A 15,877-nucleotide genomic window follows, 5' to 3' on the forward strand; every position below is an offset into this window, starting at 1 on the left:
GCATTTGCCTCACATTCCTTCAAACAAATCTGATCTTGAGTATCGCCCTTGTTTTAATTTATATATATATAATTTTAAATTTAGTATAAAAAGATAACCATAAAAGAAAAAGAATCATTTCTTTATTTGACAGAATAAGTTAATTATTGCATTATGCAACGAGATTTATTTTTGTCTTTTTTTTATTTTCAAATTTTAAATGTTTGTTTTTCATTGATTCATAATTTGCTCAAATTGTAATCATAACTGAAAATAATTTATAAGCAATTACTCTTTATTCTAGAACAAATATGTACGTGTTAAATAATTTAAATTGTTTGATAATATATTAATTATAAATAGTAAATAAATATATTTAATTCTTAAATGAAAAGTAATAATTTATTCTAAAAATAACATATTAATATTATATTTTAGTATATTATAAATTATTACTGCATTGAATTTCTTTTTTCTTTTCTAGGTTTAGAAGCCTTAGATATTCATTTTTAACATTTTTCTTATTCTACTCTAATTGTAGTTCTTATATTACAGTAAATCCTTTTTTTTTTTTTTAATTATTCGTCAGTCGCAGGCCTCCATTTCTGCTTATATTACTTTTATTTCTATAGTTTCTTGCTTTTCTATAGAAGTTCTTAATGCCCTCATTCATCTCAGGGGATATTTGTTCTGTTTTGTGGGTGAAGTACACGATACCCAACCAATATGTTTCTGTGCTCAATCTCCTCTGTTTTCTACCAGTTATCGAGCTCATATCCAACCATATACGTTGGTTTAAGAAATGGATGTTAACAGTAACAGATCAAAGGAACTTCAAAAAGGTTTTCAGAAGATTGTTAGCTCTTCAATAATACTGAGTTTGGTTCTTTTACATATTATTATGATCTCCCATGGATTCTGCAGAACGACTTCAATATTGTACAAATCAACAGCAGTTTTCTTTTTGTTGGGTTATTTTGAGAAAAAGAAGAAATAAAGCCAGGATGCTTAAAAAGGTCGGTAGTTGGGCCAGTTCAAGCCCATAGAATTAGCCCCAAGGGAAAACCTAAATTGATCCATATGATTTTAATATGATATCCCATTTTTAAGGGTACATTTTACTAGTTGGGCCAGTTCAAGCCAATTTTACATATATCTACGGCATACGCAAGTTGTTTCTGTTGCTTCTAAATTGGCCCAGCCCGACACTAGCCCTACCCGAAACCATCTTAACAACCGTAGAGCAACCCGCAGTAGGTGTAGGACCCAACAAAAACTCTGAAATCCGCGCAAGCAGTCTTTTGACTTTCCCTCTTCTTCTGTTCTGAACCTCAAATAAGAGTGCAACACAACACAGCACACTCTTCACTCATATTTCCTCTCTACAAAGGCAAACCTATAGAAACAGAAACAAAAACAAAAACAAAAATTTAAAAGTAAAAAAAGAACAGAACAAACACATTATTTTGGCATTTGCGTCTTTTCATCAGCCATGGAGTCGTCCTTGCCGTCTTTACATCTAGCTATGGCGGCTCTAGTTGGAGCTTCGTTAATGGCACTATCTGCGTTTTATGTTCACAAGCGCACTGTCGATCAAGTTCTCGATCGTCTCATTGAAATCCGCCGCGGTTCGCCTAATAGTCGCAGAAAACATTCAATTGTAAGTGACGAAGGAGTGGATTTTGATTTTGAAGAAGAGGTGGAAGAGAGGAGTGGAAACGAAAACGACGACGACGACGATAATGATGAGCGGGACGCTGACGTGTACGGCTCTGATGGAGAGATGGTGGATGATATAGAGAAGAAAATGTGGAAGGAGAGTGCATCAAGGTCCTTAGATGATAGGAATGTGCTTCTTCCAAATTATACGATATCGTGTTCAATGCCTAATGCTGTGTTGAGTAATGATTGGTTCAATCAAGAGCAGCAGCCGGTTAGGTTTAGAGCTCAGGGTCAGGGAGATAGGCTTAATTTTATTCCTTTTGGATTGCCGCCTCTGCGAACATCTCATAGAGACGGTCAGTCTTTATTATTATTTATGGTTTGCGAATCAGTTGGTTGTTTATTCTGCATTTGGAGCTGCTGGTCCCTTCTAAGTTTGTACACCTTCTGCTTTGTGCAGGTGACAATAAGTCTGTTAATTACTCTAGTTCCATTACAAGGATGGCATCTCATAGCAGGCTAATTACCCCGAGATCCCCTGGCGGAGCTGCTTTTGAAAGTATGGAGGATTCTGATGAGGAAGGAACAGAGTATGCCATTGGAGATGACACCATTTTCAATAATGCAAACATGAATTCTTCTGCTGAACACGTACATGTATGTGCCTATTAGATTCCAGCTTTACTACTTGCTTCTTCTGTCTTCCAAGTAGCTCTTGATGCTTAACACCCATTTTTCCAAACAATTCTTGCAATGCAACTGAATGCAAGTTGGGATATTGGCTGTAGATGGTGACGCACTATTACTTAGGTAATGGTCTTTGAAAGAAAACAACTTAGTGGTCCTATTAACATTTTCTTACTCTGGGATGAGCTCTTGTCCTGTGGCAACATTTGAACTTCTTAATTGCAGTGTCTCTTTTTCTTTCTTATTATTGTTAAACTAAGGTTACTTTCTGGGATAACTGAAATAAAATGTTAAAATCAATTTGAAATATTTTTCTAAATGAGTTTGCAGGATGTTGATTCAAAAGTTCAAAGCTCTTCTGTTCCACCCTCTGGAGGTGACAGTATTAACAGTATTCATGATCAAAATATTCGAGATACTAGAGGTGAAACAGAAGTTGTTGATTCGCTTGGCATAAAGGTAGATACATCTTCATTGCACCAAGTGAGGAATGATCCTGCTTTTGCCATGACAATTTTACCTCCAAGATTGACAATGCATGGTACTCTCAAGTTTCTAGTTCTTTGTGCCTTTCCTTCCATGAAATTTGCTATTGATGCTATTTTACTAGATTTTTCCTATTTTCAAATCCCAATTGGACTGAAATTATATTATTGAGATTTTAACTAGCTGACAAACTTAATTGAAGCGGGCATATAATGTGCTTCTTTTTATGAGGTTATTAGAAAATTGAGTAGAAGTGGGTAGTTGACTGTTGAAAATATTCTCTGTGTGGAAACATTTTTATTCAGAGTCTGTAAATATAGAAGAGGAAGAAGTAAAGAAGATGATCCGTGAAAGCTTGGATTTGAGGAGTAGGTATGTTTACAGGGAGGAAGCTCCTTGGAAGAAGTTATCTGCTGCTGAACCTGGTACACCAGGGTTGAAATCTGATCCATTTCACTTTGAACCTGTTCCAGCAACTAAAGTATGTCACTTTCTTTATATCAGTATGAAGTTCTCTGCGGACAACTTTTGTTGCTTAAATACCTCCTTTTCTTCTAAATATCCAAAATATTGAGCAAATACCTTACTTTTCTTGAGCTATGTATTTTTTCTTAATTCTTGTCCAGCATCACTTTAGGATGGAAGATGGAGTTGCACATGTATATGCCAGTGAAAATGGTAAGCAGTAAGTCCAATTGCATTATTTTTAGTAGTTTATTATTTTTCTGACGGTAAAGACTAAACTACTATATGTGGTTCGGCTTCTTTCTACACTCTGTCTGTTTGCTGATAACTTATTCTATAACTAACAAGAGAGTTACTTGATTTGATTTGGTCATCAGAAAGACTGTGATACCACTGTCTTCAAATATCCAACATTGCCAATCCTTTTCTTTATTCTCATAAATTGAGTGAAGCAAAAGGTCAGAGATGGCTTACTAGAATTGTTTTGCTAAAAAAACTCACTTTTAATGGTAATTTTCAGACATGGGTATGGCTCTGACAGTTTAAATTAGTGAGAGTATTTGTGAAATATGGAAAATAAATGAGCCCAATACTGGACACATACTGATAAAGTCATACCAGAGTGCAAGTAATCTAGGTTTCAAATATGTGATCTATGACATCTATGTTGGATATTCAAGAATGCAGTAAATGCTAATATTAACCTCTTGCAGTGTTGCGCTTTACACATCAAACATTATTGTCAACCTAGCTTTTTATGGCCATATCTTGTCAATATTCAGGCTCCCAGTCAAATGATAAATTATGAACTACGATGAATTGAAAGATTATCTTATGTATTGGTGCTTTCTTTGAGTAAAACTCCATGTGATGGTTTTGAAGTCGGCCTACTGCAGCCATCTATGAGGCTTTGTTGATATGCATCTCTTGTGCTAAAATTGCTACCTAGGATATTTTTTGGGCCAAGTAGCAAGAATAAAGGATGCAGTTTCTTGTGAAACTCAAACATCATGAATGAGTTACTGAAATACTGAAGAAATGTTGGGAAGTATAAAATAATGATGAAGAGAACTCAAAGCCAAATGCTAGGTGATGGAACATTGCTACAGAAAATTAGGATAAATCTAAGATGTCTGGTTAAAAATTAAAGCTGTTATAAGATAGTGTAATAATTTCTGTTGAAAGTTATTCTTATATTACTTGCATGGCGACTTACAATTTTTTGCGGTCTTATTAATATATTATTTTATTGATCATGTGAATAATCAAGGTTAATTTGGTTTTTAATTCAGATACTGTAGATCTTTTCCCTGTTGCTAGTGCAACAACTTTTTTTACTGATTTGCACCACCTGCTAAGAATCATATCAATTGGAAATGTTCGCACTGCATGCCATCACAGACTACGATTTCTTGAGGAGGTATTTCTGTTCGGGCTTTATTTTGGACTAATGTCTTAATCAGTTGGGCTTTTGCTTGTAACTTATACTGATTGCTATACAGAAATTCCGCCTTCATCTGTTAGTAAATGCAGATAGGGAGTTCCTAGCTCAGAAGAGTGCACCACACCGTGATTTCTACAATATCAGAAAAGTTGATACGCATGTGCATCATTCTGCTTGCATGAACCAGAAGCATCTCCTGCACTTTATCAAGTCAAAGCTAAGAAAGGAACCTGACGAGGTAGTATTTGAGTTCTCACCAATCATTTAATGTCATTTGGTCGCTAAAGTTCACGTATTCTTTTTCTTCATTTTCTATTGTGTCAATATGTTTTCAACTTTTTTCTTTGATTGCTCTTGACATATAATCTGCAGGTTGTCATATTCAGAGATGGAAAATACATGACTCTAAAGGAAGTTTTCGAGAGCTTGGACTTGACTGGGTAAGGATTCACATTGTTCTATCAATTCACTCTCTGTAAGGACTTACTCTGTTGACTTCCTAATTTTTAGTGTTGAACTTCAGGTATGATTTGAATGTTGATTTGTTGGATGTCCATGCTGATAAGAGTACCTTCCATCGTTTTGATAAATTCAATCTTAAATACAATCCTTGTGGACAAAGTAGACTCAGGGAGATTTTCTTAAAGCAAGATAATCTTATTCAAGGTAAGTACTCATTACTAATATGAATCTTGATGGATTATGCTTGAATATAATCTTAGCCTCCGTTTATCTCTTGCAAATTAAGCTGTCAGGGAAATTTGGTGGAAAACATTTTCCATAAAGATGCATTGTTTTTTGTTGTTTGGTTGTAACGTTATAACAACTTGAATATATGGTTTAATGTTTGCCATGCACTGGAATAAAAAATTAAATGTCTTTTAGTGAAAAGACCATGAAAATGTGCTGTTCTTTAAGGACTTTAAACATTTTTATTTGTAGTTGAATAGGAGAAAAACTTAGGTACACTGGGTAGTTGGCCATGGCTGGTGGGGACTAGAGTGACCACCACCAGCAGTTCCGGGTCTTCTCTTGGTGGATGTATGCGTATATGATTTTCTTATAGGTTCCTTTTCAGTTTTCGATCAGTTTAAAGAAATTTTGAAAAGAATGACTTCCTATTTAAAGACAGGAAGTTATTTTCTGTCTAAATGGCTTAGTTTTAGCTTTGACCCAGGAAGCCTTTTCTGCTGACCAATTTTCTCACGTGGCCTCTAGGAGAATAGAATCCTACATGGGAAAAATAAGAATCTAAAATGGAATGTGAGAGAGTATATTGTGTCTTAACATAAGATGGGTTCCAACCCACTTATTTAGTCATTGACATGATGTTTGGTCTAACACTCTTAATGCCCATGGAGTTTTTTTTGAGAAAACACCAGAAGTCTTAAATTTAGAAGTGAGTATATTGCTTATGCATATTTTTTTGTTCCCCTTGATATCTATATCTTTCTTTTTGGACTTTTAGGACTTGCATGCAAGATATCAAATATAATCTTCACTAACAGAATTTATTCCATTGTTTCATTTGTATTGATGCTATATTAAAGTAAAAATCTCTGTACTATGAAATTGTACTAGGTAGAACAAATAAGATATCATGATGACTTTTTTAAGTGAATTATCACAGGACGTTTCTTGGCAGAAGTAACCAAAGAAGTTCTAACAGATCTTGAAGCAAGCAAATACCAGGTTTTGTTTTACACCCCAAAGGCATATGATTGAAACCAATGTTTCAGTTACTTTTGCCTTTCTTTTGCTGCATGTAATACTGTTTCCTTCAATCTGTTCTAAAAACTCTTTTTAGACCATATTATTCCACTCCTGTGGCAATTTTTGCTATGGTGGAATGCATTTGCTTAGACTTCAGTGTATGACTGCATGTCTTGTTACTTACCTTTAACAGACCAAGGAAGTAATTTTCTTCTTTTATTTGCAAGAGCACTTGCTCGGAGCAGAAAAATATTATCCCGTACTGAGTATATGAAAAACAACATAAAAAGAAACAATAGGACAATTGATGATTGATTCATACTTTTTCAGGAGCCTTGGTTTCATGGTTAAAACTAGGAAGCTTTTCAATGTTAATTGTTTTTCTGTAAAGAATCTTGTGCTGCTATTGGATGTCACACCTTAGGTTTATCTTGTTTCTATTGCAGTTGGATCTAATTAGCATTTTATCACCATCACAAATTGGGCTTGCAATGCTAATTGTAAAGAACATAGTATGTAAATGTGACATCTATTTGGGCATATGCCTCAATTTTATATTGTTCCAAAACAAATTTTGTGTTGGCAATTAAAAGAGGTCTTTATTCTTATGGGCTTTGCAGAAAAAATGTAATTGCTTTTCGTTTTCCTTTAAAGATCAGGCGGATTATTTGGCTTTTAGATTCTAAGAGTGATGGAGTATGGGAGAAATGGTACTACAAATAGCATGATTACTGGTGGTGCTTTCACCTAATTATCACTTGGCTGCTGCTTGCATCTATGCCCCTATATAACAATAGTTGTAGCTTTCTAATTGTCTTTAATACGATTAGGTAGCTTTAGTTTTTTTCCCTTTGATTTGGAATTGTACTAAATATCGTTAATTAAAGGTTAAGTTATTGACATTAGTTCTGCCTTATGCGAGTGTTTTCTTCACCTTAGATTTTAAAGTCGAATTTTTTGTCATTCTACAATTTTTTTAGATGGCTGAGTACAGAATTTCTATCTATGGAAGGAAACAAAGTGAGTGGGACCAGCTGGCTAGTTGGTTTGTTAACAATGCTATTTATAGTGAGAATGCTGTTTGGTTAATCCAGGTAAGTTGAAATGCCTGTTCTTTTTGTTTTGGTAGCTGCACTTTTATGTCTAAACTTGTTCATTCAATTGATTGGATTGGTGTGCTTGACATCATTAGCCATATGATTTGTGAATTAAGTCTAAATGTAATTCCTTGAACTTCTTGATTGTACACATTGACGTAAACCTTGTTAGAAGTACTTCACCAGAATCACATCACCCTATTATGTCTAGAGGTTGTCAAGAATAATATCTGGTTAGGATTTTGGTTCAGCTCTCTTCTTTTTTCCATATAGAAATTAGTTTTTATTCCTTCAATAGAGTTATAAGTTTTCATTAGTTTGCAAAAATTTATGTCTTACATTAATATCGTTTTTTATTTTACTTTGAACCATGGATTCTGAAGAACTTCTTACATATTTGACAAGATATGTTTGTATCATTCCTAGTTTAATAATGAAAAAGGTTTGATGTTGGGCTTTGTTGTCATTTATGTTAACTTGAACTATTTTAGAACACTATTGATCTATTACTTAGAAAATAGCAATAAAAATGATTTTGTGATGCAGCAATAAAGTATAAAGTATTATTTTTCTTTGCTACCTTTAGCTTCAGCAGCATTATATCCTTGATTCTCCTAGTTGGTTCTTTGCTACCCCATTTTTGTTTTTCTTTTACTTTCTTCTACCTGCCTTCCTCCTCTTCATTTTTATTTTTTATTTATGTTAAAAATAATTGTTAAATGTGCAGCTACCAAGGCTATACAATGTGTACAAGGAACTGGGAACAGTTAAATCTTTTCAGAATATTCTTGATAATGTTTTTATTCCACTATTTGAAGTCACAATCAATCCAAGCTCGCATCCTCAACTACACCTATTTTTAATGCAGGTAACTATGCTCGTTAAATTATTTATCTGAATATTTATGTACTTGTTACTATTTGATGGCCCATATTTATTTTGGTTATTTAAATGTTTGTCGAGATTTATTTTTCCTCAAGTGTAGTTTAGGAAAATGGATTTGTTTGATGATCTCTTCTTTGTTATTACTTCTGTAATTTACTTACATCTGCAACCACCCACCCATTATCATGCACAAACGGACAGGCATGAAAAAGCAACCTATTTATTGGGAAGGCCTGTATCCCATTACACTAACATACCTTACGAAATCCATAGAAACTTTAAGTATTAATTTTTATTTTCTTGATGCAGGTCGTGGGATTGGATATTGTCGATGATGAAAGTAGACCTGAAAGGCGTCCAACTAAGCACATGCCAAAACCAGCTGAATGGACCAATGAATTTAATCCAGCCTACTCATATTATGCTTATTACTGCTATGCAAACTTATATACTCTTAATAAGGTTTATATTACATTCTTGTTCCCTTAACAATGAAGTATATGGTTGAGAAGTTTCTTTACTTAAATCAGATTTTAAGGAAAGCGAAGTTGCATATGAGCTTGTGATTTTTCTTGTTTTATCAAGTAGTGGAAAAGGGGAAGGAAAAATCAGACAGCTCATTATGTAGTCTGGGATTAACTTATGTTCTTATTATCTTTTCAGCTTCGTGAATCTAAAGGATTTTCGACCATTAAATTTCGGCCACACTGTGGAGAGGTTTATATGTCTATTCTTGATTTTTTTTTAATCGACTTCCCTAAATTTCTGAGATGATGCTGATGTTTACACTATGTGCAGGCTGGTGATATTGACCATTTGGCAGCGGCATTCCTTTTGTGCCATAATATATCTCATGGGATCAACTTACGGAAATCTCCTGTTTTGCAATACTTGTATTACCTTGCTCAGGTTTGTGCTACATGCCTGGCATATTGCGTTTAATTGAAATAAGGACAAAAGCTTTTTGAAAGATAACTGCCTTTCCATTAGGATCATCTTATTAGTGTACATCTTTGACCTATCCTTTTCGATTTAGAAATTTCAGCAATTCCACGGTCAATCCTAAAAAATTTTGCCTCACATATTTATGGTTTGGGAGACGCATTGCTTAGTTTATTGGTTAAATTATGGGGTTATAATGATAAACACAAGTCTTATTCCTGAAAGCAGTCACCTTACACAAATATCGAAAGGTAGGATTATCTACAAGATGCTCCCTCCCAACCTATTTCAGTAGCACCAATAAGGGCAGTAGACATCTGTATAATTTCTGCAAGTCGTTTAGTGAGTTTTGGGTTGTGCTTTTCTTTGGTGAGTTTTGAGATTGATTTGCACCTAACTTCATCTGTTGACATTGTCATTTTATCGGTTTGAGGTTTGCTAAGTATTAGTTACTTTTCCTTTCATTCTCAGATTGGACTGGCTATGTCACCATTGAGCAACAATTCCCTTTTCCTGAACTATCATCGAAACCCGTTACCAATGTTCTTCCAGCGTGGGCTGAATGTCTCACTCTCAACTGATGATCCTTTGCAAATTCATTTGACAAGGGAACCACTGGTAGAAGAATATAGCATTGCAGCAAAGGTCTAGTCATCTTTATTTGCATGTTATTTTTTATTATGCTGAAGTGATGCGTGTTATGGAATTTGGATTCTTCTTTAGGTGTGGAAGCTCAGCTCATGCGACCTATGTGAGATAGCGAGAAATTCTGTTTATCAGTCTGGATTCTCCCATGTGGCAAAGGTGGGGAAGTCAATGAACACCACAGCCAAGCACAAACGCTCATCAGATTTATTTGTTTGCCTTCTCAACTAGTATAGTAGTTCATTTGAGTGATTACCAAAATGAAGTTGGTTATCTTACAATATCAACAATTCAGTGCACTGATTTGGCGAATATTACAGTGGAGAGGAATCTTCCAATAAGGATGTGAAACAACTTGTATTTATGTCGTGGTTGTAGCTGTATTACTTGTAATTTCTTTTGAGATAAATTTGCCATCTGCTGGTACGGTTAACATGCTTTTATTTTGGGGGTTCCTTCTGCAGTTGCATTGGCTTGGTAGCAAATATTTTGTGAGAGGTCCAGAAGGAAATGATATTCACAAGACAAATGTACCTCATATGAGGATCGACTATCGACACGAGGCAAGTAATTATACAACTTATTACAAGAAGCGAGTCTATTTTTCTTCTTCATAGCTAATGAGTTTCAGTTTTGCAGACATGGAAGGAGGAGATGCAGTATGTCTACTCTGGAAGGGCTAATTTTCCTCAAGAAATAGAATTCTAGACAAAATGAAATACTGTACTGAAGCATCTAGAAATTGGACGATGGTGTTCAGTGAGACATGCCATCAGTTTGTCTGAATGTTTTGGGATTCATATTTATGGTGTCATTGATACTTGTCATGACTTCATTATACATGCTGCTTGCAACAACCAATGGTGCCGAGAAAAATTATGTTAGCTTTAATGGTGAGTTACCAGTTTGCGGAAGCAATTTTGTGATCTCGTCCAGTATATTACCAATTTTGTCAAAACTAAAGGAGGGCTTGAATATATATATATATATATATATATATATATATATATTTCCTTGATGTAGGGAAATACTGGTTTTTGAATTTGGAGTTATTTTAGAAAGGGGCGGGTCTTCCTCTGAATTGAATATTATTGAATCCACTTCATGTTATGATCCACCTTGCTACTTTACATTTTACTTATCTCTCTATCAAGATGGTGAGGTGATATGACTTTGCAAATTGCACCCCCATACTGTTTTTTGGGTTAGTTTCCAATTGTCAACTCATTCCAGGGGGAAAAGAATGTGCTTAAATTCTGTTATTTTTGGAACCTAAGTAATTGGTTGCGCGAAATTTGGCAAAGAGGCACATACAGACTCATGTTTCATGATAATTAAATGTGCAAATTGCTGCGACTATAGCTGCAATGTCTGGTAGCAGATTATCATTCTGTTATTGAAGAAGTATATTTAGTCCATATTTAAGTTTGCGGGAGCTTTTTGTTTTCCTCTTTTCCTGCTGAATGTTGCTTATTCAAACTTGTATTTTTGCTGGCTATTAAAAAATGCGCTTCATCTCTTGCGAAAGATGAGGGTTAAAGGCAGGAACATGTCTACGTATACATTTCTTTTTCTTTTTTGTTTTGATAAAGACAGTATCCCTTTGTTTTTTGTTTGTTGCTTTTGCAAAATCTTTTTCTTCTCACTTTTCTTCAATCAAACAAATGTAAATAAATTAACTTGTAAGAAATAGTAAAATTAGAAATATCAGACTAACTATTTATTTCTTTTTTTATTCATTGCATTTATTAGTAATATTCTCAAATTACAAATTATAAAATATAAACACTTAAAATTTAGCATTGTAATAGCTTAATTTTTAATTTGATCTAATAAATACTTAAATTTTATTTTTATAATCTTTTAAATATTTTTAATTTTTATTTAATTTACACTTCAGCTTTATCTTTTGATAATTTTTAAATATTTATGAACATTATAATTTGAATGAAGTTACATATTAAAAAGTATTAAATATTAGACTGTATTTAAAAGTTAAAGTATTAAATATTCACGTAGTCTATAAAATATTAATATTATTATTTTTTTAGATCGGTGTAGTTTGGACTGATAGACCTACAACATTTTTGCCAAGTAAATATTTAGGGACTTTTACATATATACGGAAAGTGGCGGCAAGATTTTTGTTTTACAGTCAAAATTATTTCTGTGATCTTTTTCAAATTTTTTCTTTTATAATTTTTTTCAAAAAATATTGTCTATATAAGTTTTTTTTGGAGCTAAACTATGTTATCCTTTTAATATTTTATTGGTGTCATGTTAGTATATTTTTGTTATTGTTAAATGACTTTTTAAATTTTATTTTAATTATATTTTTATATATTTTAAACTGCATTTGGTATGTTTTTGATATATCATGGTATAGTTTTTGAAATACTTATATTAATATTATCAAAATACACTAATTACTATAAAAATATATAAAATCATTCAATTCACAAATACCTAGGGCTGAGCATGGATCTCGGTGCTTCCCTTCCGACCCGAATAACCGTACCGAAAAATACCAGAACCAAAATAACTGAATTTTTTTATAACCGAATTAAACTGATCCGAATTTTTTTCTATTACGGTACGGTACTGGTTCTTTAGTAAAAATCATACTATAACCGTATCCGTTTTGTACTGATCCGGACTAAATCGAAGAACCAAATTTTTTACATATGTTTATTAATAGTTATTTATATTATATAAATAATACCTATTAAAAATAACTATAATATTATAAAATACTTTATACTATATAAAAAATTATTTTAGATTTATCATTTTATATAATTCAAGTAATTATTATCGAAATAAAAAATACTACATATTTAAAATAACTATAATATTATAATATACTTTATACTCTATAAAAAAAATATAAGTTATATATTAATATATCATATAGTATACTGATACTAAAATATATACTCTAACACTAAATTTATAATTTACTATCTACTAACTTAACCATAATACATTTTCTTACCACATACTATAAGTATACACCTAACAATTTGAACACAGCGTCTTTCTCTTTAGAATACACCACCATACCTCCTATTTTGCAATTCAGAAAGACAAATTCTTAAGTCAAATTTCTGGATAGAAAATCAAAAGGAAGAAGGAAAAAATTCGCTCGTGTAGACGTCTTCCTCTTTAGAACACACCGCAGCACCTCTCAATTTTCAATTCAGAAAGACAAAATCTCTAAAGCAAATTTCTAGACAAAAGATTAAAAGGAAGAAGGAAGAAATTGGCTTGCGTAGACGTCTTCCTCTTTAGCGCTACGCATAATTGGCTCGCAAAAATGCAGAAGCAAGAATTGGCTCGCGTAGATGTCTTTCTCTTTAGCGCTCTCTCTTCCCATAATTGTGTCGTCATTGTTCAGTCCCGGATATTTTTCTTTTCATTTTTACTTTTTTATTTTTATTTTTGATGGGTAGATTGTTGGCTGCAGCTGTAAAAAAATATTTTATATTAATGATTGCCATCTGTAAAATATTTTTATGCTAGCAATAACATATATTTTAATGGTTTATATTTGAATATTGAATGAATTGTTGTACTTGCAAGTGACTGGATTGCAAAACAGGTTATTAAGAATATGATTGTAATTTTAATTTAGATTTTCATGCTACTTTCTTTAGGTTGGTAATCATATTTTCTTTAAATGTATTTGACTAAATATGAGATTAAAATTGTGTGTTTTTTTTTTTTAGAACCGAACTGTATTTAACCGTAAAAATTGGTACAATACAGTATGGATCCTTTTATATTTGGTACGGTACTAGTACCTTCAATTTTAAAAAAACCAAGATTTGGTATGGTACTGGTGATTTATAAATAACCGAATTACACCGATCCATGCTTAGCCCTACAAATGCTAGACATAAAAGATATAAAATAAAAATGATAAATTTATCTCATTTGACTGATCTCACATTAATACAAATTAAAATAATATCTATAAATATTTTATAGATAATACTTCTAACATCTTTTTTTTTTCGGATGAAATTTTGAAAAGAAAATTTCATAACAGTACAAATTAAAATATTAAATCTTTGATATTTTCTAATGTATTTTTGGTATTTTTGAATTCTCAACAGATAAAAAGATATAAAATAAAAATTAAATTTACAATAAAATAAATTATAAATAAATCTCTTTAGGTATATTTTTAATATATTCTTTACGATAAAATTATAAAAGAAAATTATAATAATATAAATTAAAAGAAATAAATGTTAAATATTTTTGAAATATATTTTTAATATTTTTTCTGAGAAAAAATAAAAATTAGTTTCACAATGATAAAAATTAAATAATATTTTTTTGATATTTTTATATGATAAAAATACAATATAAATTAAAATTTAAATAAAAAATTTTCTCTTTACCCGTAAATTTTTCTTTTTTCATAAAAAAAAGCGCCCTCTACAATTTGTTCAAAGGCTTAACACATAATTTTACCTCCTAACTTCGTATTATTAACTTCTGACGCTCCGTTACTTTTATTTTAATGCATAACACATTTGAACTTCTACTTTTGTACATGTATTTTATAATCATATTCACTTGTATCATTCCAGCGTGGAGAAAAGTTAATTTTCAGACGCTGATAAGCGCGTGAAGTCATTTAAAATAGCTGATGTGTGTACCACACACGCTCTCTCTTCCTGTCTTCAATAGCAAGTAAAATTGCCTTCACTGAGAATTGAAATAAAATACCCCACTAATCTCCATATACAGTAGCCACTAGTTTTAAATTTCTTTCTAAAACAAGACTTAATAGAAGCATGTCAGTTCATTTTCTCTGTAAGGTTTGAAACAATGCATTTGCTACTTGAACGAGTTCCATTATCTTATTCAGTCACTTCACACATATTATTTAGCAGTATCACAACCTCTATTATGCATTCAATTAGATATGGAAAAAAAGAAAACAACTCTTGGTTAAGTTAACTAAAAACCAAGCCAACTCAAGTACTTGAATAATAAGAGATCTAAAACTCATTCTCCTTGATCCCATACAACAATGAAAACCCAACAAAACAAAGAGAGAGAAAATCAAAGCTCCAATTCTATACTGCTAAAAAGTACAGAAAAGATTAAGAAATTCAATTTTGAAAACACAAATCAAAAGCAAGAAAGGAAAGAAGACACGGAAAGATAAAGTGGAAGCGGCAAAGCATAGTGGAGATGTGGAAATGGCATTTGTTTTTGATGGTTTTGTTTGATCTGTACAATACTTATCTTTCTAAAAAAAAAAAAAACAAAACTTTCATAACGAAATTCAAGCTTTAAGTTCCCTTGCTTACTTCAACCAACAGTTGTGTAAATTTACAGTTGCTTCACTTCAACCACACTTGCTACTTTGTTGTCAAAAAATCAAGCTTCAGTTTTCCTTTCATCGATGCCCGAAGCAGCAAACATTATTTGACGCCAGCTTGATTTTTAGGATTGGAGAGATAGTGTTCTAGGGATTTGGTTTTCTATTTTGATTTTGACTTTATATTTTACTTTTTAAATTTGTTTAACGTTACATGGCATTTGTCCAGTTCAAGCTGGCATATCCACATCAGCGCATGTAAATGCCATTAGGGGTGGCATAGATAAAATATAGAAATTAAAGTATAGAATAGGTTAAAATAGAAATAGGAGGGCGTCAGAGGTTAATAATGCAAAGTTCGGAGGTGAAATTGTGTATTAAGCCGTTCTTCAAATATTTATCAAGCATGGGCAACCCATACTGAAATTCTGGATTTGGGTCAAAAGATGTTGACCCGTTATCCATCAAGAACCAATCCGACAGAAGTAAAAAAATAAAAATAAAAATAAAAACAAAAACATCCATCATATT

The 15,877-nt window shown here is 32.3% G+C and overlaps 1 protein-coding gene across 1 annotated transcript; it reads left to right on the top strand.

The window, feature by feature from the left end:
• Positions 1–1,168: 1,168 nt before the first annotated feature.
• Positions 1,169–10,934, top strand: LOC8287035 (probable AMP deaminase). Its single transcript, XM_015719814.3, has 19 exons — positions 1,169–1,997; positions 2,102–2,298; positions 2,659–2,869; positions 3,120–3,295; positions 3,441–3,492; positions 4,572–4,699; positions 4,782–4,961; positions 5,096–5,163; positions 5,247–5,389; positions 6,354–6,415; positions 7,417–7,530; positions 8,261–8,401; positions 8,728–8,880; positions 9,082–9,135; positions 9,217–9,327; positions 9,832–10,005; positions 10,084–10,164; positions 10,470–10,568; positions 10,645–10,934. The coding sequence occupies exons 1-19, from the start codon at positions 1,472–1,474 to the stop codon at positions 10,711–10,713; spliced, it is 2,739 nt and encodes a 912-aa protein (XP_015575300.1). The 5' UTR covers positions 1,169–1,471; the 3' UTR covers positions 10,714–10,934.
• The last annotated feature ends 4,943 nt before the right edge of the window (positions 10,935–15,877 follow it).

This window comes from Ricinus communis, chromosome 1, assembly GCF_019578655.1.
Source record: "Ricinus communis isolate WT05 ecotype wild-type chromosome 1, ASM1957865v1, whole genome shotgun sequence".
Taxonomy (NCBI): Eukaryota; Viridiplantae; Streptophyta; class Magnoliopsida; order Malpighiales; family Euphorbiaceae; genus Ricinus; species Ricinus communis.

Excerpts from the sequence above, each read along its gene's own strand:
- LOC8287035 (XM_015719814.3), top strand. The coding sequence starts at position 1,472 with ATGGAGTCGTCCTTGCCGTCTTTACATCTAGCTATGGCGGCTCTAGTT. Across the intron at positions 4,962-5,095 it reads TAAGAAAGGAACCTGACGAG|GTTGTCATATTCAGAGATGG; the intron begins GTAGTATTTGAG and ends TATAATCTGCAG. Across the intron at positions 8,881-9,081 it reads ACTTATATACTCTTAATAAG|CTTCGTGAATCTAAAGGATT; the intron begins GTTTATATTACA and ends TTATCTTTTCAG.